This window comes from Tamandua tetradactyla, chromosome 11, assembly GCF_023851605.1.
Source record: "Tamandua tetradactyla isolate mTamTet1 chromosome 11, mTamTet1.pri, whole genome shotgun sequence".
NCBI lineage: Eukaryota > Metazoa > Chordata > Mammalia > Pilosa > Myrmecophagidae > Tamandua > Tamandua tetradactyla.
In genome coordinates, this window is record NC_135337.1 from 81,527,307 (window position 1) to 81,553,675 (window position 26,369).

The 26,369-nt window shown below is 63.1% G+C and overlaps 2 protein-coding genes across 4 annotated transcripts; one reads left to right on the forward strand and one right to left on the reverse strand.

Annotated features, from left to right (window-relative positions):
* The first annotated feature begins 341 nt into the window (after positions 1 to 341).
* C11H19orf25 (chromosome 11 C19orf25 homolog) lies at positions 342 to 5,766 on the forward strand. Of its 3 annotated transcripts, none has more exons than XM_077121319.1 (3): positions 342 to 421; positions 583 to 714; positions 2,656 to 5,766. In XM_077121319.1, the coding sequence occupies exons 2-3, from the start codon at positions 585 to 587 to the stop codon at positions 2,880 to 2,882; spliced, it is 357 nt and encodes a 118-aa protein (XP_076977434.1). In that variant the 5' UTR covers positions 342 to 421; positions 583 to 584; the 3' UTR covers positions 2,883 to 5,766. The 3 variants fall into 3 exon arrangements, with proteins under 3 accessions (XP_076977434.1, XP_076977436.1, XP_076977435.1); XM_077121321.1 differs by having other exon boundaries at positions 378 to 490; XM_077121320.1 differs by having other exon boundaries at positions 384 to 490; positions 560 to 714.
* Positions 4,485 to 24,397, reverse strand: APC2 (APC regulator of Wnt signaling pathway 2). Its single transcript, XM_077121318.1, has 15 exons — positions 24,309 to 24,397; positions 18,308 to 18,463; positions 17,953 to 18,043; positions 17,655 to 17,835; positions 16,789 to 16,897; positions 16,577 to 16,693; positions 16,241 to 16,318; positions 16,032 to 16,130; positions 14,397 to 14,793; positions 13,979 to 14,074; positions 13,673 to 13,812; positions 13,329 to 13,406; positions 12,925 to 13,041; positions 12,364 to 12,578; positions 4,485 to 11,541 (listed from the first exon to the last, which is right to left on the reverse strand). Exons 1-15 carry the CDS (start codon positions 24,348 to 24,350, stop codon positions 6,678 to 6,680), a joined length of 6,780 nt encoding a protein of 2,259 aa, XP_076977433.1. The 5' UTR covers positions 24,351 to 24,397; the 3' UTR covers positions 4,485 to 6,677.
* Positions 24,398 to 26,369: the final 1,972 nt, after the last annotated feature.

The following is a 26,369-nucleotide window of genomic DNA, read 5'->3' on the forward strand; positions in this document are numbered from 1 at the left end:
CTATAACTCCATGGCGGTGATGGTTGCACAACTGTCAAAAGGCAAACCAGCAACCCACACGCTGAATTGGACACTTTCAACAGGTGCACTCCAGGGTCTGTGCATCACATCTCAAAAAAGCTGTTAGAAAACAACAGCACTCCGCCTCCTGCTCTGCGGAGGAGGAGCAGGGGCTTTGGAGATCGGGTAGTCAGCGACCGCGCGGCGGGTTAATGGGTTAGAGTCCTCGCGCTGCTCCTGTTGCCCCCTGCGGGCGCGGCTCCTTTAAGAGGGCGGGGACTCCCGGTGAGTGACGGGAGGGAGAAACTGGACGGAAGAACCCGTCGTGCATTGGAGGGGGCGGGACCTCGCGCCGGCCGGAAGCGGAAGCGGCCCTTCGGGCACCGCCGGCCGGTGGGCGCTCGTTTTCAGGTGTAACCCGGTGAGGTCGCCGAGGCCGAGCTCGGGACCTGAGGGGTCCGAAGGGGCGGGGCGGCTAGGGCTCCGACGAGTATGCACGAGTTCCCTGGGCGGAAGGTAGGGCTGGGACAGAGGCCGAGTCTTGTACGCCCCCGTCTAGTATTCCCCTTTCTCGCCTTGCAGCGATGGGTCCCAAGGCCAAGAAGCGCGTAGTGCTGCCCACCCGCCCGGCGCCCCCCACGGTGGAGCAGATCTTGGAGGACGTGCAGGGTGCTCCCGCCACGGATCCCGTCTTCACCGTGCTGGCCCCGGAAGGTAGAGAGGATCCAGACGGGAACCAGGGAGGAGTGGCTCAGGGACCCCAGAAGCGAAGGAGGGGGAAGCACACGCCAAATCCCAGTCCCAGAGCCTGGGAACCGCTGAGCCAGGAACTCGGGCGCTTCCTTCTCCTCCCTGAGCCTCCCTCTTCTCATCTGTAAACTGGGGTACACCTTAGCGGGGTCCTAGAAGTAGGGCCCATGGGTCAAATCCTGCCGCCTAAGACCAGCAAGCCCGGAATGGAGTTCTCGTTTTTAAATGGTTGGGGGAAAACAAAGAAAGAGTAGTCCATGATTCCTGGAAAGAAGTCCCTCAGTGGTTTTATTGGCACACAGCCCACTCCTTTTTCGAGTGTCTGAGCCTGCTTGTGCTCCACAGTGCAGAGTATCGACTGTCATGACTTTGGCAAAGTTTGCCGAGCCCTGGTTTAGAAAAAACCATCAGGTCAGCCCTAGAATGTGTGCTGTGCATTGGGTGCATTTGGAGTTCAGTAGTGTGTTGCATTCATTCATTCACTCATTCAGGAAACATGTATTGGGCACCTAAGATGTGCCAGACCTGTTCTAAGCATGGGGGCTAAAGTATGATCAAAGGAGGCAAAACGTCTCTCCCCAGAATCCTGGAACACAAATAAGTGCTTCATCTAGGATGGTGGAAGGTGGGAGAAAATCAAAGCAGCAGCACCTGAGATGCGGGCTGGGTGTCAGATGGCAATTTCTGTAACATTCGCTCCAGGAAAGCTTGGTGGGGAGTGAGGAAGCCTTACGGGGATTGGAGTGGGGTAGGGGGTGGGGGTCCAGCTCTCCTAGATATCTGTGTTGGGTGTGCTGTGAAAGCTTTTTCAGTCCCTTAATTAGCTTCCCCAAACTTCTACTAGAGTCTGCACTATAATCCCTTGCTGTTGGATTCTGTAATCACTGGTCACGTGTGGCTCTTTACATTTAAATTAGAATGAAGTGAAATTAAAAATTCATCTCCTTCCCTGACCTAGTCATGTTTTAAGTGCTCAAGGCCGTAGGGAGTCGATGGTTGGTATACTGGATAGTACAGAAGGGGAGCATGTCCCTCATCTGGAAAGTTCTATCAGACAGCTTAAGGAAGATGAGCCATGTTTGTCCCAGGCATGGCTGGGTCACCCTAAGGCACCTGAGCCCCAGTTTGGGAGTCACAGACCCAGGTCCCCCTGTGAGAGGGGTCACAGGTGGCTTCCCGACGACTGGTCTGAGTCCTCCCATCGTATTACTAAAGCAGGTGATGATAATAGTGTTTTTCCTGGGCCAGGCCAGAGGGGCTGCAAGACTCTGGAGCCTGTGCTTTCCTTGGCCTTGTCAGGCTGGAGTGTTTTAGGGAGGCTGAGAATCTCCATGTGGCTTCTCTTTACTTGAAGGTCCCAGGGTTTTGTCTCCTCGCCCTCCTCACCTGGGCAGCCCCTCCCGAATCCCCAAATGCCCGATTTTTTGAGGTTGCACAGCCATGGGGGTGGCTCCTTGAGCCGGGGTGTTGCATTTTAGGCTTCAACAGCAACCATACAAGTTGGCAGGCTTGGGCATGGATGCTCTTTTCAGGAGGGAAAACTGACCCTTGGGGCAAATTGTTTCTGGGACCCAGAGTCCACCAGGGGTATCATCTCCTGAGGGGAAACTGAGTCCGTCCCTTAGGAGAGCGGGCTTGGCAGCCTAGCTGCCTCCCACCTCTGCTGCTTACATGGCACTGGACACATCCACTGCCCCATCTTCGGCCTAGGGAAGCCCCCTACCCAAAGCCCCCATCTCTGCCAGCTGCTGTCCCCTACCCTGCATGCTGGCTTCTCAAGGAAAACAAGCCCCCTGCCCCCATCTCCCACCCAGGGGAGCCCAGCCTGGCATGCTTGTGTCTGCTGCTCTGTACTTTGGAGTCCCCTCGCCCACAGGCAATGACAAGGCTCTGCTGTTTCCCCAGATCCCCCAGGTCCCTCTGGGAGGACCGAGGACACTGAGGCCCAGCGGGAGTGGCTCTACCCACAGAGCCGGGCCTATGTGGCCACAAACCAGCGGCTGCAGCAGGCCGGCAGTGGGCTGAAGCTGAAGCTGGAGGTGCTGCGGCGGGTTGGTGAGGAGCTGGAGCAGGACATCGACCGGGTGACACGTTCGGCACTGCCCATGGCCCCAGCCCCTTCCTCTGGCTGACCACAGCCTGTGGCTGCCCACCGGCCTTGGAGACCACTCAGAGACAGTGGCCAGGGAGAAGCTAATAGAACATTCCCGGAGGCCCCCTTCCCTCCCGTTCCCCTCCACTAGGTACAGTCCTTGGGCCAGGCTGCCTGCCTGGAAGAGGGGCCAACCTCCAGTTCTCCATTTTGTGACTTATCCAGGACACATTTATTCACATCTGGCTGGCATTCTGCCACCAGCAGGTGCCCGAGCACACGCCCCTCCAGCAGTTCCCATCTTGCCCAGGACGCCTTCGCCAGCACCCCTCCAACATGGGGTCCCGGGTCCCGGAAGCAGGTTCCAAAGCTCTGTATTTGTGGCCTGCCTGCCAGGTCCTGAGAGACTCAAGGGGACAGGACCTGCCTGGGTGGGAGCTGGTGGCAGGGACGGTGTAGGGGAGTGGCCGCCGTGCTGGCCTCAAGCAGGGCTCCCCCAGTGGGTTGCGGTCCTGACGCCACTCACCCTAGGGCTTCTCTCCAGAGAACTCGAGCCCCACTCTGAACTGACTGCTTTTCCCGTGGGTCCCCAGCACTTCTGGCCACTCTGGGCCATCGCCTCAGTGCATTAAACCATGGCAGGAGCACCCAGCCAGCTCTGACAGCTCTGTAGGCATCGGGGCCACCGAGGGTTCCAGAAGAGGATGGGGATGACGGCACCTGCTGGGGGTCTGCTCCTCCAGGAGCCTCTGGGGGCAGAGCCACCCCCTTCCCCCCACTGCAAGTCTCATTCTCCAGCTGGCTCAGCCTGCTTCAGCACCTGATTTAAGGGGTGTCAACTCCTTGAAGCGGACGCTGTCTGCCCATTCTCTCAGTCAGATGGGGTGCCCGCAGCATCAGGACCAGCCCGAGGCTCCGGTCCAACCGTGTGCCAAGTCCCCCTTCTCATAGCCCAGGGCTGCTGGGGGGGCTCCAGAAGAGATACCCCTTCTTGGGGCTTGGTGTCTCCCTGGCGTTAATCCTTGTCGGAAGGCAGGGTTGGCTGGGAACTTTTCAGAGGTGCCCTTGGCTGGGAACTGTGCCCCAGGCCATTGTGATACTGGGTTCCTGAGAAGAAAGGGGGTGTCCCCACCCAAAGCCCCTGAGGCAGGATGACTTAAAGGAGTCCCTGCTTGGACCACCTGACTGCAAGGAAGTTCTGGGTGGGCCAGGCCTGGGGCCTACTGTGTTTTGGGACCCTGTCCATCAGCCACAAATGGGAGTTTTTCTTTCCCAGAAGGGGTAGAGACCCTGCCATGCTGTGACACAGGCTCCCTGTACAGCCCCTGTGGGCCTTCTCAACTGATGGACACAATCTCAGGGTGCTTTGGGGAGCCCCTGGTGGATGTAGCCATAGAGGCTGGGGGCCCAGGAGGACGGATGGGGCAGCTGAGGCTGGAGACTGGCCCCCTTCCCTGCAGCTGTCCGCCTCGCAGTTTTGCTCCCTGGCTCCCAGCTCCGATCTGAAGCTGTGCCATCAACCCAGGATGCACTGCGGGGCCAGGTGAGCAGGTGAGCAGATGGAGGACATGGGAGTATCCTGCCAGCCCCACCCCCCACCCTGTCTGCGGGCATCAGAGAAGCAAAGGGGCAGTGGTGTGGTTCCATAGCTCTTTATTAAAGGTGCACGCAAGGTCGGATGCCCAGTTCTGCCTCATCTAAGCAGACGAGTCCCTGTGGTCAGGGGTGGCTATTTACATGGCTCCTTGTAACACTGGGGAGCTGGAGCAGGGTCAAGCGGGATGAGCAGGTTGGCGTTGGATGCGCTGCCTTGGGTTCACCTAATGCAGGGTGGCAGGGTGGGCATCCACCAGCCCCTGGGCACAGGCCACAGGCTCGGGGTGGGGATATGTGCACTCCTCTCCTGCCCAAGGACCTCAGATTTGAAACACACCTTGAGACAGTTTGAGGAGAGAGTGACCCAGCCAGCTGATCCAAAGCTGCATCTGGGCGGGATTGGGGCAAGGGCAGAAGGGGACATGCAAAAAAGGGGGCAGCCTGGCCCCCACACACAGCCTGGGCTCTGCAGGCATCTGTCCATGCCCGGAGAGGTAGTGCTGGAGAGCTCCCCACGGCCCACATGGGGAGACTGAGGCACAGAGCAGCGAGGGCACCACCAGTCTCACAGTGCAGGGTTGGGGGGGGCGCTGTCTCTGTTCCCCAGGCCACGTCCTTCACCCCACCAACAGCCACAGCTCCATCGTCCACGTCTTGCCCTTGCCCTGCCCCTGGGTCCTTCCAGAGTGTAGCTGGGCCCCCAGAGCCCATGGCAGCCTGGCCTCCGTCCTTGGGAGACTGTCCACTGGCTGCTCCCAGTTGTCACCCTGCAACAGAAAGTTGATGGCCCACCCGTGGTCCCCTGAAGGTCCAGCGGCCCTGACACGCTAGAGCACGGGTGAGGACTTGCGAGGCTAAGCTTGCTGGCCCGTGGAGTGGCCCCAGGGACAGTCTCCTGGCTAGCGAGGCCCAGACATCGCTGCTGGTCAGTTCCCAGGACAGAGCCAGTCCTACTAGGCCAGATGCACACTTGAAGCGGCAGCCGGGTGCCTGGGGCAGGGGCCGAGACAGTCACACCCATGAGGGGCCAAAATTGAGAACATTCTACCAGAGGTGCCTTGACTGCTGGGTTGGCTGTTTTCCCAACTTGGAGCTCTAGAAGTGCCCTGCCTTCCCGCTGAGTCATGGAGAGGTGCCAGTGGGCTCCTTGGTCTTGCATGCCTGTCAGGGACCAGGCTTTCGGGGTCCCTAAGGCTTGCCTCCAGCAGCTGGTGTTCCTCAGAGAGGCTGTGGGCTCCTGGAGACGGGCTGGAGGGGTAGCCCCAGGTGTCCCAGGCCCACCCTCCATCCCTGTTTACCTGCACTCAACCCCTTCTAGCCTCTCATTTGTTGGCACCTTCCAGGCCCCCCACCCACACCCGCACCCCCACCCCACAGCCTGCCCCAGCTGGCCAGGCCCTGTGTCCAGTTCTGTCTTGTGCTCAGGGGAGGGCGAGGCCCAGGCGTCTGTCCATCCCAAGCCAGGCTGCACTGGAAGGGACATAGCCGGCTGTGCCTGGGGAGAGGGTTTTCAAGGGTCTGGTGCTTTCTTGGTCAGTAAAAGGAAAGGAAGTGGAGCACAGCAGCAGCAGCAGCCGCCTCCCCACTCCAGCCCCCTCCCCCAGGGGTGCCATCTCCCATCGCAGTCCTCTGAGGTTACCCCAGCTGGCTGCCAGCACTTCCCAGCGTCTGCAAAGGCGGCAGAGGGCAAGAGTGCCTGGCAGCACGTCCCCTCCTGCTCGCCAGTCCCTCGCACCCGGGACCTCCTCAGGTTCCCCCTGTAAGGGGGGCTCCTCCTGCTGGGCTCTGCCTCACACCCCGCCCCTGGCTGGGGCAGGAATGCAAACAAACCCAGAAAGGCTGTCATTAACAGATGAAAACCCTGCAGAGTAATTGCAGGCTCTGCAGATGAGGCAGCAACCTAGCTGGAGGGTGCCCCCCCCCCCCCCCCCCGTCCCCACCTTCACCTCCAGCAGGGGCCAGACAGTGCCTCCAAACAGCCCAGAGACCAGAGAAAGAGGGGCCCAGGTCTCCAGGACAGCCGGCTGCGGGGCCAGGCGTGCTCATTGCCCGGGACGTGAGGGCCGGCCATCAGCCTGTTTCCCTCCCGAGCCCCCGCGGCCCAGAAGCAAGCGTCTGCGTGAAAGCCGAGTGGGCATTACGGCCCCAGGACGACCTACTGAGAGATCCACCGTGCAGACTCCACGCGGCCCAGGCTGCAGGGCCGGGAGAGAATGTTCTGTTAGGGTGGCGCAAGCTGCTATTCCAGGAGGCCGGCGGGGGCGGCGGGGGGCGCTTTCTCCACAGCCATGGGGTCCGTGGCGGCCGGCGTCGCCATGGGACTGGGCACGTAATTGAAGGGCGGGACTCGAGCCGCTCGGCTTGGGGAGCCGTGGCGGCTGGCGGGGAAGCCCCCGGCAGGGACCCCCAGGCCCTCGGGGACTAAGGGGACGGTGGCCGGCAGCTTGGAGAAGCCGGGCCCGTCCACGTCGCTGCCCAGGAGGGCGGCCGGGGCCTGGGGAGGTTCCCGGCTCTCCAGGTTCGGGGACGTGCTGGAGTTGGTCTTGGCCGCGATGACGTCCTCGGTCTGCACCACGGCGTCGCTAGTCTTGCGCGGCGGGGGGCCTTCCCCGGGCGAGGCGCCCCGGAGCGGCAGGGCGGTGGGGGGCAGCGTGCTGCGCAGGATGTGGGGCACGTCCTCGTCGCGGATGCGCCGCCACGTGGAGCCGGGCGCGGCCACCCTGGGCAGCGGCCGGGCCTCGCCCTCGCTGCCGCGGCGGGCGGCGTCGGCAGGGGCGCGTGGGGCGGCCCCGTCGGGCCTGCGGGCGACGCTGATGTGCGGCAGGGAGGCGTAGCGCTTGACCGCCTCGGGCCGGGGGCCCGGCGTGCGGACGGGCAGGCGCGATGGGCTCTCGGAGCTGGTGCGCCGGGCCGCGGGGGCCGCCCGGAGTTCGTCGCAGCGCGAGGAGCAGAGGAACACGGCGGGCAACGCGGGGCGGCCGCGGAGGGCCGGGGCGGCCTGGGGGGTGGCCTGCGGGGCGGCGTTCTCGGGGGCCGGCTCGGGCCGGCGGCGGCGCAGGCCGGGCGACTCTTTGATGAATGTCAACTGGCGCCGGAAGCCCGAGCGCTCGGAGGACTCGCTGCCGCTGGAGCGGGCCGAGGCCACGCGCACCAGGCCCAGGCGGCCGCCGCGGGCGCCCCCCTCGCTCCCCGCCCGGCCCCGGGGACCCGGCTCCGTGCCCGCCCGGGCCAGCGGCGGGGGTCCGCGCCGCGCCGGCTTCTGCATGAACGGGATGCGCACGGGCGACTTCTGGGCCTTGTGCTGCTTGGAAAGTAGCGCCCGGGCCGGCGTCTTGGGGGCCGGGGGTGTGGCGGGCCCGGGCAGGGCAGGGGTGGCCGGTGGGTGCCTCCTGGGTGGCGGCTGGGAGGCGGGGGAGGTCTGCGAGGAGCCGGACGAGGACGTAGGAGCTAGACGCGCGGGCGGCGTGGCGCTCCTGGGTGGGGCGCGCAGCGGCGCCAGTTCCGAGCCCCCGCCGGGTCGGTGCAGGCTGCGGGAGCGTGGCTGCCCGGGGCTGGGCGCCTTGGCTGCGGCGGCCGGCGGGGCTGAGCCGGACGTACCGGGCTTGCTCGGGGCGGGGCGGGAGCTGGCGGCGCCCTGAGGCAGGGCCCGGCCGGCCGAACTGGGCATGTAGATCACCGTCCGGCCGCGGAGCACTGCGGGTACGCGGGAGGCGGCTTTTGGAGCGTCCCGCGGCTTCTCGGGCGTGCGGCGTCCACTGCGCTCACCCCGGACCGGACCCCGTTTCTCCGGCGCCCGCGGCCGGCGCCCCGGCCCATCCAGGGCGGGCTGCCGCGTCGAGCCCACTGAGAGCCCCGAAAGGAGGGACAGCATGGACTCGGACTCGGACGAGCCCTCACGGGAGGCCGCGGCCGCCTGGTGCAGCCACGTGACGATGGAGTTGGCGCCCTCCTGGATGGCGCGCCACTCCACGCTGTCCAGGTCCGAGGCGCGGTCCGAGCCCGCGGCCTCCTCGCTCCGCTCCCGGGGCGCCCCCGCCGCTGGCTCATCGGGCCTGGCCGCCCCGGGCTTCCGACGCCGGGGTCCGGACGCTGGGGGACGGCGCTGCGGCAGGGCGGAGCCTCTGCAGCGCCGCGGTCGCTCGTCTTCGGCCCGCCGGCTTTGGGAGCCGCCGCGCCCAGCTCCGGGGCTGAGGTCTTTGGAGGTCCCACGCTCGCCGCCTCGGCTCCGACCGGCCGCCCGCTTGGGGGGCTCGGGGGGCTGAGGGGGCTCGGGCTCGCTGAGGGAGCTGGCGGACGAGCTCAGGGAGTAGCAGGGCGGTGTCTCGTCCGCGATCAGACGGGGTGGCCCGGGCTTGGCCGTGGGCGGGGCCTCCATCCTGCCCGCTGGGCGCTCCCGCTTCAGGGCCCGTGGAATGCCCGAGGGCCGGCGCACGGGCAGCGCCGCTGAGGGCACGTCCTCGTCCGAGTCGTTGTAGAAGCAGTACACGGTCTCCTCGGTGGGCGTGGTGAGGCACAGGGACTGCAGGGCCCCGTCCCCCCGAGCCCGACCTGGGCCGGCGTCATCCCGATCTGCCCGGGCACTTGGAGGCCGGCCGAGGGGCAGCTCCAGGCCAGCCCGGGTCCTGCTCGGCTCCCGGACCTGCTCCGTGTTCCGGCCAACGCCACCCCCCACCTTGGACCGGTGCCCGGGGGCCTGCCTGGAGGAGGCCGTGTGGCCTGTGTGCTTCTGTGGGTCCTTGGAGGGTCCCTGCAGCGTCTCGTCGCTGAGCGAGGCAGCGCTGGAGAAGTTGACCGGTGTGCCGTCTGCCGAGTCTGTGCCAGAGTCGTCGCCCCGGCCTGGGGCGGGCACCAGCATGTACACAGGTACCGGCAGTGCCCGGCGTCCAGGCACCAGAGCGGAGGCCACTTGGCGGAGCCGAGCGGGCACAGCGGCACCCAGGCACTCCCGCAGCAGCTCCAGCCCCTGCTCGGCCACCACACGGGTGGGTGCTGGGCCCTCGACGCAGCTGCCCGCCTCCTCCCGCCGGCGGTGCCCGGCAAAGTGAAGGCCACCACCGCCAGCACTGCCACTACCACTGCCACCACCACCTCCGCGCTCAGGACAGGCCGCAGGCAGCAACCGCAGCTCCACATCCTTCTGGACATAATGTTCGTGCAGCGGCAGTGCACTCAGGCTGGAGGCGCAGGAGAAGTTCTCGTCTGGCTTCTCCACGGTGAAACGCACACTGCCCGCGTCCAGCTCGGAGGGTGGCCGGTACCGCTCTCGGCAGTCGGCAATGTCCAGGAAACGCTTGACGTAGCTCTCCCACTGCAGGCTGAACTGGCTGGCCTCACGCTCACCCGAGTTGGGGGCCGGCGGTGTCTTGCCCCGACTGGGTGGCATGGTCTGCCCAGGGCTGTCGGGCAGCTCACTGGGGCTGACTGTGCCACTGCCCAGCCCACTGCATGGCTCGCTGGCAAAGGAGCTGGCGATGGACGGGCTCTCAAAGCTACCCAGTGAGCTGACAGAGCTACAGCGGCTCAACACTAGTGGTGTCTCTTGCACGTAGTTCTCTGATGAGCTTGAGGGCGTGGCATCCTCGGCACCCAGGCCCCGGCCATGGCCCCTGCGGGGGGCTGGGATGGCTACGGGCAGCGAGCTTGCCCCTGGGCTCCGCCATGCACCCTCCAACCCGGCCTCACCAGGGCCAGCTGCCTCTAGCACCTCCAGGGATGAGTCACTGTCGTCCATGTCCCCAGCTTCACTGGGTCCTGGGCGCCCGGCCGAGGACAGGGAGGAGAGAGAACTGCAACGGGACAGGCAGAGAGATGCATCCTTGCCCATGGTGGGCAGTGGGCTGGGCGGCTTCTCGGGCCCCTTGCCCCGGCCCACCGCAGGTAGCCACGCCTGCTTCCGGGTGCCGGTGGAGGCCGCAGGCCTTACGCCCATCCTAGCCGTGCCCTCGAGCAGCGGGACATGCTGGTAGCTAGGGGACAGCTTGATGGTGCGCACGTGGGCATCAGTGGCCACCGTGTCCTGGACCGGTGGCTCGGCTGGGCTGCCCGACAGCTCGAGGTCCAGCCGGCTGGGCCGTGCCCGCCCCCCCAGCGGGTCCTCGCGTTGCTCAGCCAGTGCAGCCAGTGGGCAGGGCCGCAGATGTTCACGTGGGCAGTAGCCATCGCTGGTGCTGCCGCTGTTGAGGCTGTCGTTGGAGAGGCTGGCGTGGGCCGCCTTGAGTCGCAGGAGAGGGTGGGCCCGGCCCCCCGCCTCCCGCCTCCCCGCCTCTGGCCCTCGGCAGGGCGAGCAGGACTGGGCGCGGCCCTCTCGCGGCGCCTCCTGCCCGGGGTCCCCAGAGCTGAGGCTGAAGCTGTCATCAGACGAGGTATGCAGGGCAGAGATGTCCTCCACCAGCCGGTCGATGCGTGCCACTGCCAGCGCCAGCTTGGCCTGGGCCTGGGCCGCCACGGCCACCTCCTCCCCACCGCCCCCCTTCTCTGGCTCAGGGACTCGGCGGGCCTGCGTGGTGCGGGCTAGCGCCTGTCCCTGCAGGAAGGGGCTGCCCAGGAAGAGGGAGAGGGCAGCGGGTCCTGGTGGCTCCGCGGCAGCGGTGGCCAGCGAGGGCGCGTCGTCGTCGTCAAAACAGCCGGAGTCTGAGGCGTAGTCCCGGGCCAGCGCGTCCAGGTGCCGCAGCGGTGGCAGTGACTTCTTGGAGGCGGCCTCGGGCTCGGGCTCGGGCCGACCCCGCTCACCCATGTGGCCGAGCGCCTGTGCCAAGTGCCGGGCATCCAGCTCGGCCTCCAGTGCGCGCTGCTTGCGCACGTACAGGCTGGGGGCGCAGGCGCCCGGGGAGATGGCGGCGGCGGCCGCGGGGCACTTGGCGGGTCGGTGCGCCAGCAGGTTGCGCAGGGCGGCGGCGCTGCCCATGGCGATCATCTTGTGGCGGGAGTGCACGAGGTTGCGCAGCATGCCCACGGCGCCCAGCTCCCACAGGAGCTCCTGGTCGTGCTCGCTGCGGGCCGACAGGTTCCACAGGGTGCCGCAGGCGTTGCTCACGATGGTCAGGCTGTGCGACGTCAGGTGCTGCAGCAGCGTCTGCAGGCAGCTGTGGTCCCGTAGCACCTGCCTGCGCGGGCGGGGGCGGGGCCGTGAGGACGGGGGCGGGGCCTGACGCCGAGGGGCGGGGCCACCGATCCCGACGGTAAATCCGAGTACAGGAGGGATGTTTTAGTATAAGAACAGCCCAAAGAAGGCCTGGTTTATACTTAATGCTAAAAGTAAACTTTCTACAGATAAACTGGGGAGAGGTATACGGGAACTCTGCATTCTGCAGATTATTTGATAAATTTTCCACTGCTCTCACAAAAAAAAGTAAAATTTTATTTTATTTAAATTATCTCAAAGTTAAAATAAATTATTTTAACATAAAGGTACAGTTAGATTAAGTTAAAAGAATAATAGTAAAAGAATGCAAAATTTAAGTTAAAGTTAAATTAAAATACGATAAAGGATGGAAATTAGATTAAACATCTTAGTATAAGTAGATCCAGCACAACATGTGGGATATACTTATACTAAACACAAAATAAAATTTTAAAATGTGAAAATCACATTGTGATTAAATTAAAAAGAAAGTTAAAGCAAATAAAGGAAAAATTAAGTGAAAATGGAAATTTAAACTAAATACAAATTAGAGCAAAATAAAACATCTAGCTCAATTTAAAATAAAGTGTTACGTTTTGGGTATAAGTATATCGTACACAACATTTGGAATCTACATACAGTCGGTGCCCAGCAGGACAGACTGACGCTGCCTCTGTCACAGCTCTCAACCCCTGAGCCCTCCGGGGCTCCACCAACCCACCCCCCTGCCCACCCTGAGCCCTCACCCTACACCCCCTCCCCATGCCCTCCTGCAGGCCCTTGCCCCGCATGGCTCAGGCCTGACCTGTAGTCCTCGCGGGTGGCAATGAGGCTGGAGACATTGCGCAGGATCCCGCCGCCGCTCTCGATGATGGCTAGCGAGTTGCTCTGGCACTTGTAGGTGAGCGTGCTCACCAGGAAGCCAAGCGCGCCGTCTACCTGGCAGATGGCTGCCTTGTTCTCCGTGCTGTGCGCCGACAGGTTCCACAGGGCGCTGAGCACACCTTTCAGAGTGGACTCCTGGGTGCAGAGCGGAGGGGGTCAGTGGCCTGGGGGGCGGGGGCACCAGCCCTGCACACACACACCCCCTCCCCACTGAGGTGGGGACAGAAGGCTGGGAATTAAGGCCCTCCACCCAACAGATCTTTGAATAAAAATCAAGCTGTAGGGATGGGAGCCTGTGCCAGTTGCTTCTGGCCCACCCTCCGTAACATTTCCGCTAAGCAGTGAGTGGTTGGGCTTGACTGCCCCCTGGGACGGAGGGCTCATCACTTTTTGCAGGTTCCCCTCTGCCCAGAGGCTCGCCGTTGTGTGGCCCCCTCCCTAAGGCCTGGGGGCCTCCCACCTACCCCTGCCTGGTGCCCACCTTGGAGGCCCGGAGGACACACTGCATGAGGGCCGGCACGCTGCCCACCTCCCGGAGCACCTTCTTACTGTTGATGTCAGCCCGCCAGGACAAGTTCCGCAGGACGCTGGACACCACCTGGGGCGGGAGGTAGGGTGGCCAAGGAGGCCCAGGGCCCAGGCCAGCTCCCCAGGTGGCCCCTCACCTGGGCCACCAACCCCAGCCCAGCGGCAGAACTGCAGAGATATTGCCCAGGATGCCCGTGGCAGGAAGGGGACGGGGTGGGCAGAGAAGGAGGGGACCCCGCGGTCCAGCAGGGCCGGCCTTTAATAGTTAGGGAGAAGCAAAGGACATACTTCTAGGGTTGCCCTGCAAGATGTTCCCAGCTGCCAGCCCCTTCCCCACCCAGGGGAAGCCCCAGGTACCTGGTGGAGCTCCTCACTCTCTGAGGCCAACTGAGCCACGATGGCCTCCATGCAGCCCCGGCGGGCACATAGTGCAGCCTGTGGGGGCAGAGGAAGGGCACGGGGGTTGTGGGGATGAGGGAGCTGCTCCCCATCCTCCCGGCAGCCACAGCCTCCAGGCCTGGGGATGAGGGGGAGGGAAGGAAAACAGCCCATTGCTCAGAAGAGGAAACAGGCTCAGAGAGGGGCGGGAGCGCTGCTGTGAAACAAGGGCAGATGACAGCGCAGATCCAGCTGCAGCGCCTCTGCCGCGGGCCCTCTTGGAATTACCCGCCCTGGGACAAGTGCCCGGGCCCTGGCCACACCTTGTTGGCAACGTCGCCGAAGGTCAGGTTGGTGAGGATCATGCCAGCGTAGCGCCGTAGGGCCAAGTTGAGTGGGTCCCGGGTCATTTTGTGCATCTCATAGTCGACCTGCAGGAGCTCAGCCACAGCCTGCAGCCCGCCTGTGGGGGTGGTGGAGCCGGAGGGGTGAGGCAGGTACCCCATGCGCTCCACCTCCCTCCTCCCAGCCTCGGGCTGGACCACTCGCCCTGCCGAGATGCCGGCTTTGCACCCGCATGCCGCAAAGGAGGCTCCCTGGAGGAGGCAGAGGCGGGAGGTGGCGCGTACCCAGCTCATTCATGGCTCGGCGGTACTCCTCGTCAAAGGACAGCTTCATGACAGCACAAGTAGCCTGGCAGATCTGTGGCTCGATGGGGACGGGGGCTGTGGGGTGGGGAGAGGACAGGGTCAGAGCCACCCCTGAGAATCATCCCCGAGTCACCCTGCAGGTCCCCTGCCCTCCCCATCTCACAGGCCTGCAGGGATGGTCCTAAGTGCCACCTGCTGTGCGTTTTCAGCCGGCACTTTTGTCATGGGTTAACTCTGCGATGGGCCGCAAAACAAAAAAGTTTGCGCCCACGTCCCGGAGGCTGCCCATAAAAGCAGGCAATGGCTGTTTCTTGTGCTACAATTATGCACCGGTGGCTGGAAGCCTCCCTTGGCCGAGCTCCCGCAAGGCGCGCGCCCCCCACACTGCACCCCGCACTCTCACCCGCGCCGCCGCCCTCGGGCCCGCCGTCCCGCGCCTGCAGCCAGTCCCAGCAGGTCTCGCAGTAGGCGCGGATCTGCTCCAGCACGTGCAGGACGCGCATCTCCTTGCGCGCTAAGCCCTGGTCAGGCTGCGAGAACACGATGTTGTGCAGAGCCGCATTGGCGCGCATGCGCGCATCCTTGGCGCCCGGAGCCCCTGGAGTTCCCGCGCGGCCCCCGGCTCCGGCCCCGGCCTCTGCACCGTGCAGGATCTGCAGCAGCAGCGGCAGGCAGCCCGAGCGGCGCATGGCCACGCAGCTCTCGGGTGAGCTGGACATGGCGAGCAGAGTGCGTGCCGTGTCCTCCTGGTCTCGCGTCGCCAGCATGGACAGCAGCCAGAAGACCACCTCCACCTGCAGGGAGAGGGCTGGGTCAGGGTGGGGGACCCCAGCCCGCCTGCCTGTCCCAGGCAGGGGCAGCCCGCACACCTGGCTGGATAGACGGGGGCATCGGGGACCTCTAAAACACCAGGCATTCCAATCTTGGGGTTTGTTCATATGAAACTTAATCCCGCAAAGGACAGGCTTAGCCTACTTAAAACTAGTCCCCCAGGAGAACCTCTTCTGTTGCTCAGATGTGGCCTCTCTCTCCAGCCAACACGACAAGCAAACTCACCACCCTCCCCCTGTCTACGTGGGACATGACTCCCAGGGATGTGGACCTTCCTGGCAAAGTGGGATAAAAATCCTAGAATGAGCTGAGACTCAGCATCAAGGGACTGAGAAAACCTTCTCAACTGAAAGGGGGAAGAGAGAAATGAGACAAAATAAAGTGTCAATGGCTGAGAGATTCCAGAGTAGAGAGGCTATCCTGGAGGTTATTCTTATGCATTAAATAGATATCACCTGTTTACTGAAGGTGTAATGGGGAGGCGGGAGGGAACTGCCTGAAAATGTGGAGCTGTGCTCCGGTGGCCATGTGTCTTAAAGATAATTGTATGATGATATGGCTGTCACAGTGTGACTGTGTGTTTGTGAGAGCCTTGTGTCTGATGCTCCTTTTGTCTACCTTATCGACAGACGAGTAAAACATATGGATTAAAAATAAATAAATAATAGAGGGAAGAAATGGTAACATAAATTGAGTAGATTGAAGTGCTGGTGATCCGTGAAGGGGAGGGGTAAGGGGTATGGTATGTATGATTTTTTTCTGTTTTCTGAATTGATGCAGATGTTCTAAGAAATGATCATGATGATGAATATACAACTATGTGATGATAGTGTGAGTTATTGATTATATAACAAGAACGGAATGATCATATGAAAAGAATGTTTGTGTTTGTATGTGGTTATGTATCATTAATAAAAAATAAATAAATTAAAAAAAAAAAACACCAGGCGTGTCCTGTGCCCCCAGCCCGAAAGGGCCAATGCTCACCCCATCGGCCTCCCTGAGTACCCCCCGACCCCATATCCTTGGGGCTAGATAAGGGCCAGTGCCTCCCAAACATACAAGACGGTTGTTCCCGCCTGGCTCGCCCAGCCCATAGCCGGCATGCTCACCCCATCCCAGGGCAACACCTCCAAAGCTGGATGCCAGACCACGCACCCGGCCTGGCGTCCTAGGGGCCCCCACTTGGGAGCCTTCTCACCTTGCTATTGCCGGGCTGGGGGCCGCCATCGTCTGGGTGCGTGGGGACTTCTGTCTCGTGGTCCTCGTCCACCGGTACCGACTTCACCGCCAGCAGAGCCTGCCAGGAGAGCGCCGGTCCTGGGCGTCGCCCCGAGAGCACCCCACTGAGTGCCCATTACGACGTCACCCCAGGGACCGGCTTCCCCACCCCCCACCTCACCCCCGTACCTGGGGCTCTGTCTGCTGCACGCGGTCCTGGGCCTCCAGCAGTTCCTTGTCGATCTGCTCTAGGCGCGAAGCGCGAATCTGCGCAGGAGACAATCAACGCTGGGGCCCCGCCCACTACCCTGGTCCGGTTCCGCCCATGTCCCTCTAGGACTCAGCCCCTGGGCCAGACTACGCCCACAGTCGCCCTTGGCTCCACCCACCATCCGCTCTGGATCCTGGCCCCGCCCAGTCCTCCCCTAATAGGCCAACCAGCAGCTCTGTCCCGTAACCCCGCCCATAGCGGGCACTACCCACCGAGCCGTCCGCAGGCGTGAGACCCCGCCCCGCTCGCCGTACCTGCGCGCGCTGCACCATCTCGTCCGCGGTGCCGAAGCGCTCCTCCATCAGCGAGCGGATGTGCTGCGCCTCGAACTCCAGCTGCTGCCGGATCAGGTCCATCTGCATCGAGAACTGCTGGGAAGGGCGGGCGGGCCGCGATGAGGTGCGCCCAGCGGGACCTCCCCTCCCCCCGCCCCAGGCACTTGCCCCGGGCACCCCCGCCCGCTCACCGTCTCCACGTGGGGTAGCTCGTCCAGGCGCTTGGACAGGCCCTGCAGCTGGGAGTAGTACCACAGCTTCTCCTTCTCCTCCTTCTCGATCTCATTCAGGAGGAAGCACCTGGGGGGGGGGGCACCTATAGACGTGTCTGTTTTCATTTGCACGCGTTTACGGAGTATACACTATGTGCCAATTTCACAGGCAGCATAGTAGTTCCCATGGAACTCCCGGCACTGGGGAAAGGGGGACTGCAATTAATGGGGCAGGGCACAGTAAATGAATTAAAGGGAGAACAGGTTATTCCTTAGTGAATCCACATCCTTGAAGAAAGGCTCTGGCTGGGATTGTCCTGCTATCACACCTTCCTGCACTTGCTGATCTCCTCCCAGCCAACACAGATGGGCTTCAGGCTCAGCGTGCTCCAGATGCAGCACTGCCCCACCCCTATTGGTGTATTTCCATTGTACAGAGCAGAATCTGAGGTTGGCAGGCCTAGGGGACTTGCTTGAGGTCACACAGCAGAGCCCAGACTTAAGAGCCCTGGCGAACTGCCCTGTCCAAGTCCCCACACCTCAGCCAAGCTGAACGGGGCAGCCTGGGCCCTGCCCTCCTCTGCTGGCCAGGAGCCCAGGTGACTTGATTCTCATCCCTTTCTCCACAAAGGCTGCCTTGAGCCCCTCTGGCTCCGGGACTGACTCCAAGCCTGGACGCCGGACTCAGCCATCTCCCTAACGACGCCTGCGTGTCAGGGACCCCTGGGTTTGTCTCCCGGGAGCTTTTCCCTCTGCCAGGAAACTACCCGCCTCTTTGTCCTCCAGTCAGGGTCAGTCAGGCCCAGAGAGGCGCCATGGAGCCGTGGAGCTGCCCTCTAGCTCACCGTTCCCGGTCCAGCTCTTCCAGCAGCTGGATGGTGGCCCGGCTCAACTCACTCACGCTGTCCTTGGAGGGCCCAGAGCAGTGAAGGGGGCTTTCCTGGGGGCTCCGGGCAGGGGGCTCAGGGCTCAGGGCCGGCGGCTGAAACTTCAGGTTGTACAGGCTGGTGATGTCCATTTGCAATGCTGGATGGGCAGGGAGGGAGAGCGTGGAGGTCAGCGCCCCTCCCAGCTCCCCGTGGGTGAGCTGGAGATGGCCCCCAGGTGCAGAGGTCACTCTCCCCACAATGGGCAGGCCCTCACCTTTCAGCTGCTCCAGCACCTCCGTCTGCCCCGAGGACACGAGCACCCGGGCCTCCTGCTCCAGCTTACCCTGTAAATGCTTCAGCACCTCCTGGGAGTGGGGGTGGGGAGAGGGGTGGGCAGGGAGAGGAGGTCAGAGTCAAACCTGCTGACCTAAGCTATCCAGGGGCCACCCCTTATGAGATGCCCAGATGTGACCTGCTCACTCCCACGTCTAGCATCCTGGCATCTGTCCCTGTCCCCTTGGACCATCCCCTCTGTCCAGCCCCTGTCCACTCTGTGGCATTTGTCCCTGTCCCCTCTGACCCTCCCCTCCTTGGCATCTGTCCCTGCCCCTGGCCAGCCCCCTGCCCACCTTCATGCCCGATGTTTCTGTCTCCAGCTTGGACAGGTGGCTGGAGTTGTCCCTCAGCTCCTGCCGTAGGTGACGGTTTTCGGCCTTCAAGGCCTCCACCTGCCGCACCAGCTGCTCGTAGGATGCCACGGCGCTTGTCATCTTCAGCGTCTGTGGCTGCAGGACCAAGGACTCACTCAGGGTCTGGGGAGCGGGTCACCAGTGCCCCCAAAATGGTCCCTAACCTGAACCCGTCCGCCTGCCTTATCCTGGGGCGGGGAGGGTAGGGGATCCCCAGCAGAGTGAGCCTGGCCCAGGGGATCTGGGGTACAGATGGCATGACAGATGGAGTGACAGACAGGGACAGGGGCGATGGGACAGGGAGATGGAGGGACAGAGCTGTCAGACGGCTATGAGACACATAGGAAGCCCCAACACCCAACTGCCCTCATAGCCAGGACAGACAGACTGACTGACAGCTAGAGATTGTCAGTCTAAAGTCAGCAGATGGACTGGCCAGCCCAGGCGCACTGAGAGTTGGAGAGGACAACAGACAGACAGACAGTAGGACAGACTGATAGCTGAGACTCTCCCCCGGAGAAGCACAGCCTGCCAGAAGCTGGCAGGGGAGAGGCCGGTGGGCAGACCCCCCCAGGCAGGTTAAGACAAAATCAGGTTAAGGTCTCCCCCCGCACCTAAGAAAGTGGGCTGATGGTGGGGACAGACAGACTGTCACCCTGGAGGCCCCACACCCCCTCCATCCGCAGCCAGACCCTGGGAAGCTGCCCCTACTGAACCTCCTGGTACAGCTCAGCCCCCTCCGCCTGCCTCTTTGTGTTGCTAGCTGTCCCCTCTCCTGCCGTCCTAACCTTCTCTCTCCGTCTGTCCAGCTGGCACCTCCTCCTTCAGCTCGGCCCGCCCACCAGGGACCCCCCCCACCCCCACCCCTCGCCTCTTTGTTCCCTTCCCGTCAGCGCCGCCCCCTCCCGCCGCCTTTGTCTGAGGCCCACCAATGGCAGCCCAGCCCCTCCACCACTCCTCCTGGGAGCTGCCGCCCCCTGCTACCCGAGCCCCCTCCCCAAGCTGGCCCTGCCCACAGGGGGCACCTGCTCCTCTCTCCACCCTCCTACCCATCCAGCCACATTTGTTCATTCACTTATTCATTTTCCTCTCCCTCCTCCTATCCCACGAAGCCCCCTTGCCCATCCTAGCATCACCAAAGGCTAAGGGGAGCCTGGAGTAGGGCTGGGGGATCTGGCCTGGGGTCAGGGTATGGAGCCAGCCAGGCCGACCTGCTGGGAGTCCCTCCTGTGTGCCTGATGTGTCCTCTGGTTTTGGAGTCTCAGGATCCACCATTAGGCCGTTCCCCGAGGGGGAAACTGAGGGCTAGGGGAGGGAGGGACAGGCCCTCCAGAGGCCCCAAGATAAGAAAGTTGACAAGATGAGATTGGAACCCCCAGTTCCCTGGGCCTCAGTTTGCCTATCTGAGGAATGGGGAGAACTCAGCCGGCCTGGCCCATCTCCCAGAGCTGAGTGCAGCTCAAGTTGAGACAATAGACACAGGGTAAATCTCAAGTTGTAAAGCAGGCAGGATGGTCGGAAGGGGACAGGGGGTTTCGCCACCCACCCTGACACCCATTGTACCCAAAGTGGTTGGGATGTCAGCTGGGGAGCATGCCTGAGGTTGGGGGCCACATGCAGTGAGATCTCTGGGGGGTGGCTTGAGCCCTGTATCCTGGCTGAGGCCAGTGGGCCTTGCCCGGCTGGCACGAGTCCCCATGCATGTCCTTCCTAGGGCTCTGTCCATGGGTGGCCACACCTCCCCTCTCCCAGACTGCTCTCATGTGGCTCCCCTAGAATGGTCCAGGCTGAGCCTCAGACACCCTCACCCTTCCCCCACATCTGGTGGTCAGACTGACCTTGGCCCAGGGCCACCCAGGCTGATGTCCCAGACTCCATGCTCCAAGCAGCTCCTTGAAGCACTGCCCAGCTAGACTGTCCCTCCCCCAGCTCCTGAGACCACCGCGGTGTCCTTTCCACCCTCTTTCAGCCTCCACAAGCCACTCCTCACACCCAGCTGGAGAGAACTTTCTGAAAGTCACAAGGCTGACCTCCCCTCTCCTCTCCTGCTCAAACACTTCCCATGGCTCCCCAGTGCCCTCCAGGTCAAGACCTGAATCCTCCTCATACGCTCAGCCTCACTTGCCACCCAGCTGCTCTCATCCCCCAAGCCTTTACTGCCTGAGGCACCTGTCCTCTTCACCTACCTCTCACTATCTTCCTCTAGGAAGTCCTCCTGCTTGACCCTCACCCCCAGGCTGGGTCAGACAACTCCTGGGGGCTCTCCTGGAAAGCACCTAAGGGAACCCCCAGCTTCTGGATGTCTGATTGAGCCGTGAGTAGCTGCATTTCAGGGAATCATGGCAGAGGCGCAGGACATCTTGTTCCTTTCATCCAAACCCCCAGTTTACAGAGAGGGAAACTGACACCTGGGGAGGTCCAGCGACATCGCTGAAGCGCAGGCACCTGTCCGCAGGCTCTTGGCCGCCCCTCGCCCACCCGAAATCTGGAGATGGAGTCAGAGTCTGGGAATGGGTGTGCGCGTGACCGGTTGCAGCGACCTGGACCCCATCCCCAGGCCCCAGATCTCAGTTTCTTCCCCAGCCCCCACCCTGGAGAAATGGACGCTCCAAAATCTGCTGGGGACTCCGGGCGCGATGCGGAGGTCGCGCGCCCTCCCTTCCATCCCGCGCCCAGTGAGGACGCCGCCCGCTTACTCGATCCCGCTGCGGTGGCCTGGCGGAGGCGTCACGGGTCTGGGACCTCCTCGCTCCGCGGGTCCGGCCCAAGATCCCAGCCCGCCCGAGCGGTGGGCGGGCGCGGGGGCTGCGGGGCTCCGCGGCGCGGGCAGGGGCTCCCGGACGCACAAAGCCCGGTCCGGGCCTGGCCAGGCGGCGCCACCGCCTCCCGGCGCTGGACGAAACCACCGCGAGCGGGGGAGGGTGCGGCTGCGGGATGCAGGCGTGGCAGCCAATGGCGGCGCGGGAAGACGGCTGGTGCCATGGCAACAGCCAATGGCGGCGCGGGGAGGGGCCCGGAGGCCGCGGGGCGTCGGGCCTGGGCGCCGGTTCAGGGGCTGCGTGTGCGGGGAGTGAACCCTCCCCACCCACCTTCGGGAAGGGGCGTCCCAAGAACCGGGACTCGCGTCCCTCTACCCCCTCTGTTCGGTGTGAATGGCCTGTCACACAATTTGAGGGTGAAACGGGGAGTCTTGGATGTTACATCAGAATCTTAGAAGGGGGCAGGGGTTGCCTAGGGCAGGGGCCAGGCCAGCATCCCCACCCCCACAGCCTGTGCACATGAGTCAGGACGGGACAGGCCTCCACTGAGCCTGCAGGACCTCCCCAAGGGTCCCCGACACATGGTGTGTGTGGGGGGAGGGGTGATGGGCAGGCTGACTGGGGAGTGCCCAGGACCCTGCATTCTCCCATTTCTGTCTTCCCAGCTCCTCCTCCTTGGATTCCAGGTCTCTTCCATCTCAGTGCTTCCTCCACCTCTTGGTGTTGCCTTTGTCCCTCCCCGTGCCTGTCTTCTCCCTCAGTCTCAGTCTCTCTGTGTCTCTGTCCTGCCTCATACTGTTAATGTGCCCTCACGGAACTGAAGGGGCCAGGGGTCCCAGGAGCCCATGTCCCCGGCTGTCCTGGATCATCAGTGCATCCCTGGAGGCCACTTGAGGGTTTAACCCCCTGAGCTGCCTCTGCAGTTGCAGCACCTGCGGCCGACACCCGCACCGAAGGACGGGGAGGTGGCAGCAGAGACCCGGTTCTGCATCTTCTTGGCTGGGTGCCTAGGCCAAAGCATTCCTCCCAAACCCTCGGCTTCCTTCTCTGTAAAATGGGGACGTTGCAGCCCCTGCAAGGGCAGGAACTAGGAGTGAAGGGAGAGGCAGGGAGGGTCTGTGCATTCTGAGGCTGCTGTGGCCAAGGGCATAGGGGAGCCCTGCTGTCTGCTGTTGGCTGTGGAGCCACAAGCCTCTGTGTGGTCAGGCCTGGACTGGCAATGCCAGGGACCCCAGAGGTCTCAGGCCCAGCCCTCAGGGATCCTCTAGAGCCAGGCACAGCCCTCCCTTGACTGTGGGCCTTGGGAGAGGATGCAAAGGGGAGAGGGGCTCTTTCTGGGGGCTCAAAAGGCTGCCCTGAGAAGGGGACACCAGTACTGGACCTCTTTAGGATGAGGACAAGTTGGTCATGTGGTCAAGGAGGGAAAGGCATTTGAGACAGGGGAACAGAATATACAAAATCTTGAGCTGTGTGTGATCAGTGCTGGCACAGGGGATACAAAGCATGTGGTGGGGCCATGGAGTTGAGGGTGAAAGGAGTTGTAGAGAGCGAAGCAAGGGCAGGAGATGGGGCAGGTGAGGAGCTCAGGGCTTCAGCTCTTCCTTCATTTCCCTGTTTGGCCTTGAGCATGCCTCTCTCTGATCTCAGTTTCCTGTTTTAATCCCTGGAGCGTGGGGATGGTGGTGGTGGAACTAAGCCTCTTTCTCCCTGTCCAACCTCAGATGTCCCAGCTCCTCAACCCCTCCTAGCCTGAACCTTAGAGCTGGCAGGAGCTCGGCCTGTCATGGCCAGTGGCCAGATCTGTCCTCATGCAGATGGGGAAACTGCAGCTCAGGCCAGGGAAATGTTGCTCGAGGCTCTGGCCTCCCTCACTGCTCTGGGTGCCCTATGGTGAGGTGGGGGTCTAGATGGATGAGGCGTTGGAACATCAGATCTCCCCCCAAGTCTTTGACCCTCTAAACCCTTGAGCCCCAAACACAATCAGGTAGCACTGGGAACTCTAAAACTGCAAAAGACGAGAGTCCCACAGCCCCTCCGGACCCCAGGCCCAACATTAGAGCACCCGACCCACCCAACAGTGGCAGGCCAAGCCCGGGGCCCCTTCCAGGCTGCCCCAGCACTGCCAGGTCCCTGGAGGGGAAAGCTCCTTGATGTGGAGCTTGCATCTCCCTGCCAGGCACATGGTCTTACCGTCCCTGTTCCCCTGTGCCCCACCCTTCCTTGCGGTGCCGCCTCTACACCCCGAGCTGGGGGTTGACCTAGGGTCAGCTCCTCCCAGTACAGAGCTGGGTGGTGGGCAGAGGGAAGCAGGTCATCTCCTGAGACAAGATGGGGCTGCAGGCTGGAGAAGGGCAGACCCCTGACAGGTGAGAACTACCCCTGGAAGTGGGGCAAGGGACGGTGGACGTCCCAGTTCCAGGCCCGGCCGCGCCGCTCAATTCGGACCACTACTCGGGGCCGGCTTCCCGCGGGGGGCGAGCGGCTGTGGGTGTGAGGGGGGTGGGGAGCGCGGCGCCAGCGTGCAGAAGGGTCAGCACCGCGGACAGCGGCCCCCGAGCTCAGACTCCGGCCCTGCTGCAGCCCTGACCTGGGACTCTGCGCCCACCCTCGCAGCCTCAGTTTACCCCTAAATGGGGGCGAGTCTAGCCCCAGGATTCGGAACAATCCCGGAGGCCAGCGGTGCTCTCGGCCCGGGTGGGAACGGATATCGTCGTTCCTAAGAACCTCAGCGTCAGCAAGAGTCGGCGTCGGGCCTACCCGAGAAGGGGAAACTGAGGCCCGGAGAAGGTCAGGGCGTGGCTCGGCCCCACCCCTGGCGCGGGAAGGAGCCCCGGCTCAGCGCGCCCCCGCCGCAGCGCCCAGTCGTCCGCCCGCGCGTCACCGCGGCCGCGCCCCGAGGAGGGGTCCGGGGGGTCTCCATAGAGGCCGAGGGCTGGGCCCCGTGAGGCGCGCGCCTGCGTAGACGTGGGGTGGTATCCGCTGCGGCGCGGGGAACAGGGTTCTTGGCCCTAGGCAGCCCAGCCAGCAGCCCCCGGCGGTTTCCCTGACAACCGTCTCCATGGCGACTGCCCTGGACCTCCGACCTTCCAGCCTCTGCACGCGTGCCCGTGGGGTCCCACCGTCCCCGCGGTCCGGAATCTGCCCCGGTCTGGTCCGCCCCCCGCCCGCGGGCCCGCGCCTACCTGCTCCCCCGAGGCTGCGCGCTGCAGGCCCGGGAGCCCCATGGAGCCGCCGGGGACCGCGGCTCGCGACGCACCTGCGCCTGCGCGGAGGGAGGGGCCAGGGTAGGGGCCCCGCCCCGCAAAGCCCAACCCAGGCCCGGGCCCCGCCTTCCCGGCGATCCCAGAACAGTGTGGGGGGTTGTCCCGCAGAGCCTGGGGGACCCGCAGGGACGCAGGGAGGGGAGGTGGGAGGGAGGGGGACCGTGGGGGGCGGGGAAAGGGAGGGGAGGGCTTCTGAGCCAGTTGGGACCAGAGGGGTGGGGGGAGACGGAAGGAGAGGGGGATCCACACGCAGGTTGGGAGATCCCGGGGGTGGGGGTGGGGTTAGAGGTCCCGTAGGGGAAAGTGGGAAACCCAGAGGGATAGGAACACCCGACGGATTCTGGGGGCGCCCCCCGCGGTCAGCTGCTCGCCCACACAATCCTCCCGTTTCTCGGGGCGCTGCGTCCGCTACTCCATCGGCAAACGTTTGGTGAGCCCGCGTGCATCCGAGCTGGGCCCGGTGGGTCGGCATCACCCCTAAACGGAGATCAGGCACTCAACACCTTATTAAGCAAGCACCCTTTTGGAACAGAACAGGCAAAACCCTTGTGCTGGGGAACCGGTGTGGCGGGAGATGGAAATTAGGTGAAGACAAGCGCGGGCCAAAGGCATGCTGAGGGTCTCTCTGGGAAGGTGACTTGAGTAAAAGCCCCTGGGTCTGGAAGGAGCATCCAGCGCAAAGGGAGGGTAGGAGGGCCCAGCAGGTTGTGGGAAGACCTGGGCCTTCACCCAGAGTGTGGGATCTCTGGAGGGCTGTGGGCAGAGGGGGCTGCACGGGGAGGGGCTAAGACAGAGGGAGATGCTCCCACCAGGGGGAGCCAAAGAGAGCTGCAGCTAGGAACTGTTAAGTCCTGGGCAGCAAGAACAGGCTGGGAGAGGAAAGGGGTGCTACCTTGGCCTGGGTGTGAGGGCAGGCCTTTGAGCAGGGTGTGGTGAGCTGTGGCCTGAGGGAAGTGGCAGGGGTATCCTGGGCAGAGGGCACAGCCTAGGAAAAAGCTGTCAGGTGGAGGGGCAGGGGGGTACGTGGGGATTTATTCTGATGCCTGGGAATCAGGATTCCGTGACCTGATGCCTTGTGGGAGGTGGCAGGGCCTGGCAGGGTGGGAATGGTGGGGGTGTGGGAAGTGGCCAGACAGGACGGCCTTGACTGCAGGGCGCGGCCTTGACTGCAGGGCGCGACACAAGACAGCAACGTGCAGCCCCAGCAAAACAGTGTTAAGTACAACGACGGGGAGGCAAGCAGGGAAGCTGAGCCTCATTCTGAATGTGTCCTTAGCCATGCTGGTGGCTGAAGCCTAGGGGAGAGGGACCTGGTGGGCAGATTTGAGAGATGCTCCTAGTACCCCTGCCCATATTCTGGGCTCAGGAGCCACAGGAGGGAGCAGGAACCCCGTTTCAACTGGCCCCAGGACTTTCCATTCCCAACTTTTTTCTCATCTTGAGTCAACCCAGAGGACAGACTGGAAAGCCAGAAGGCGCCACATGCCCTGGGGCCCAGAAGTGTCCCCACCTGTCCTGATGCTCACTTGTCTTCTGGAGCAGTAGAGCCTTTTCCTGGCCTGGGAGTACAGACTGTGTGTGGTAACTACTCATGGGAGCGGGAAAGCAGCTCCTGACCTGTAAATGATGAGCATGACTATGTGCCAATAAAACTTTATTTACAAAATCAGGCCACAGCCCTTGGCACCATCACTGGGGCTGGCTTCTTGCTGCTATCTAGGGGGTGGGGTGTGTGTGTGTGTGGCAGAGACCCAATTCTGCAGCCAAGAATCAAGAGCTGACATAGACTCTAATCCCAGTTTGTATTTCTGTCCCAGCTGCATCTTGAGTGGCAAACACCCACCACAGGTAGCACCTGGTCCATGGAATTGACTGTGGATACAAGCCCTTGCATCTTCCAGAAGTCCACCCAAGAGCTGGGGCCTCACAGCCTAGACCTGAGTAATGGTGGAGCAGACACACCCTCAGCATGGCCTGATG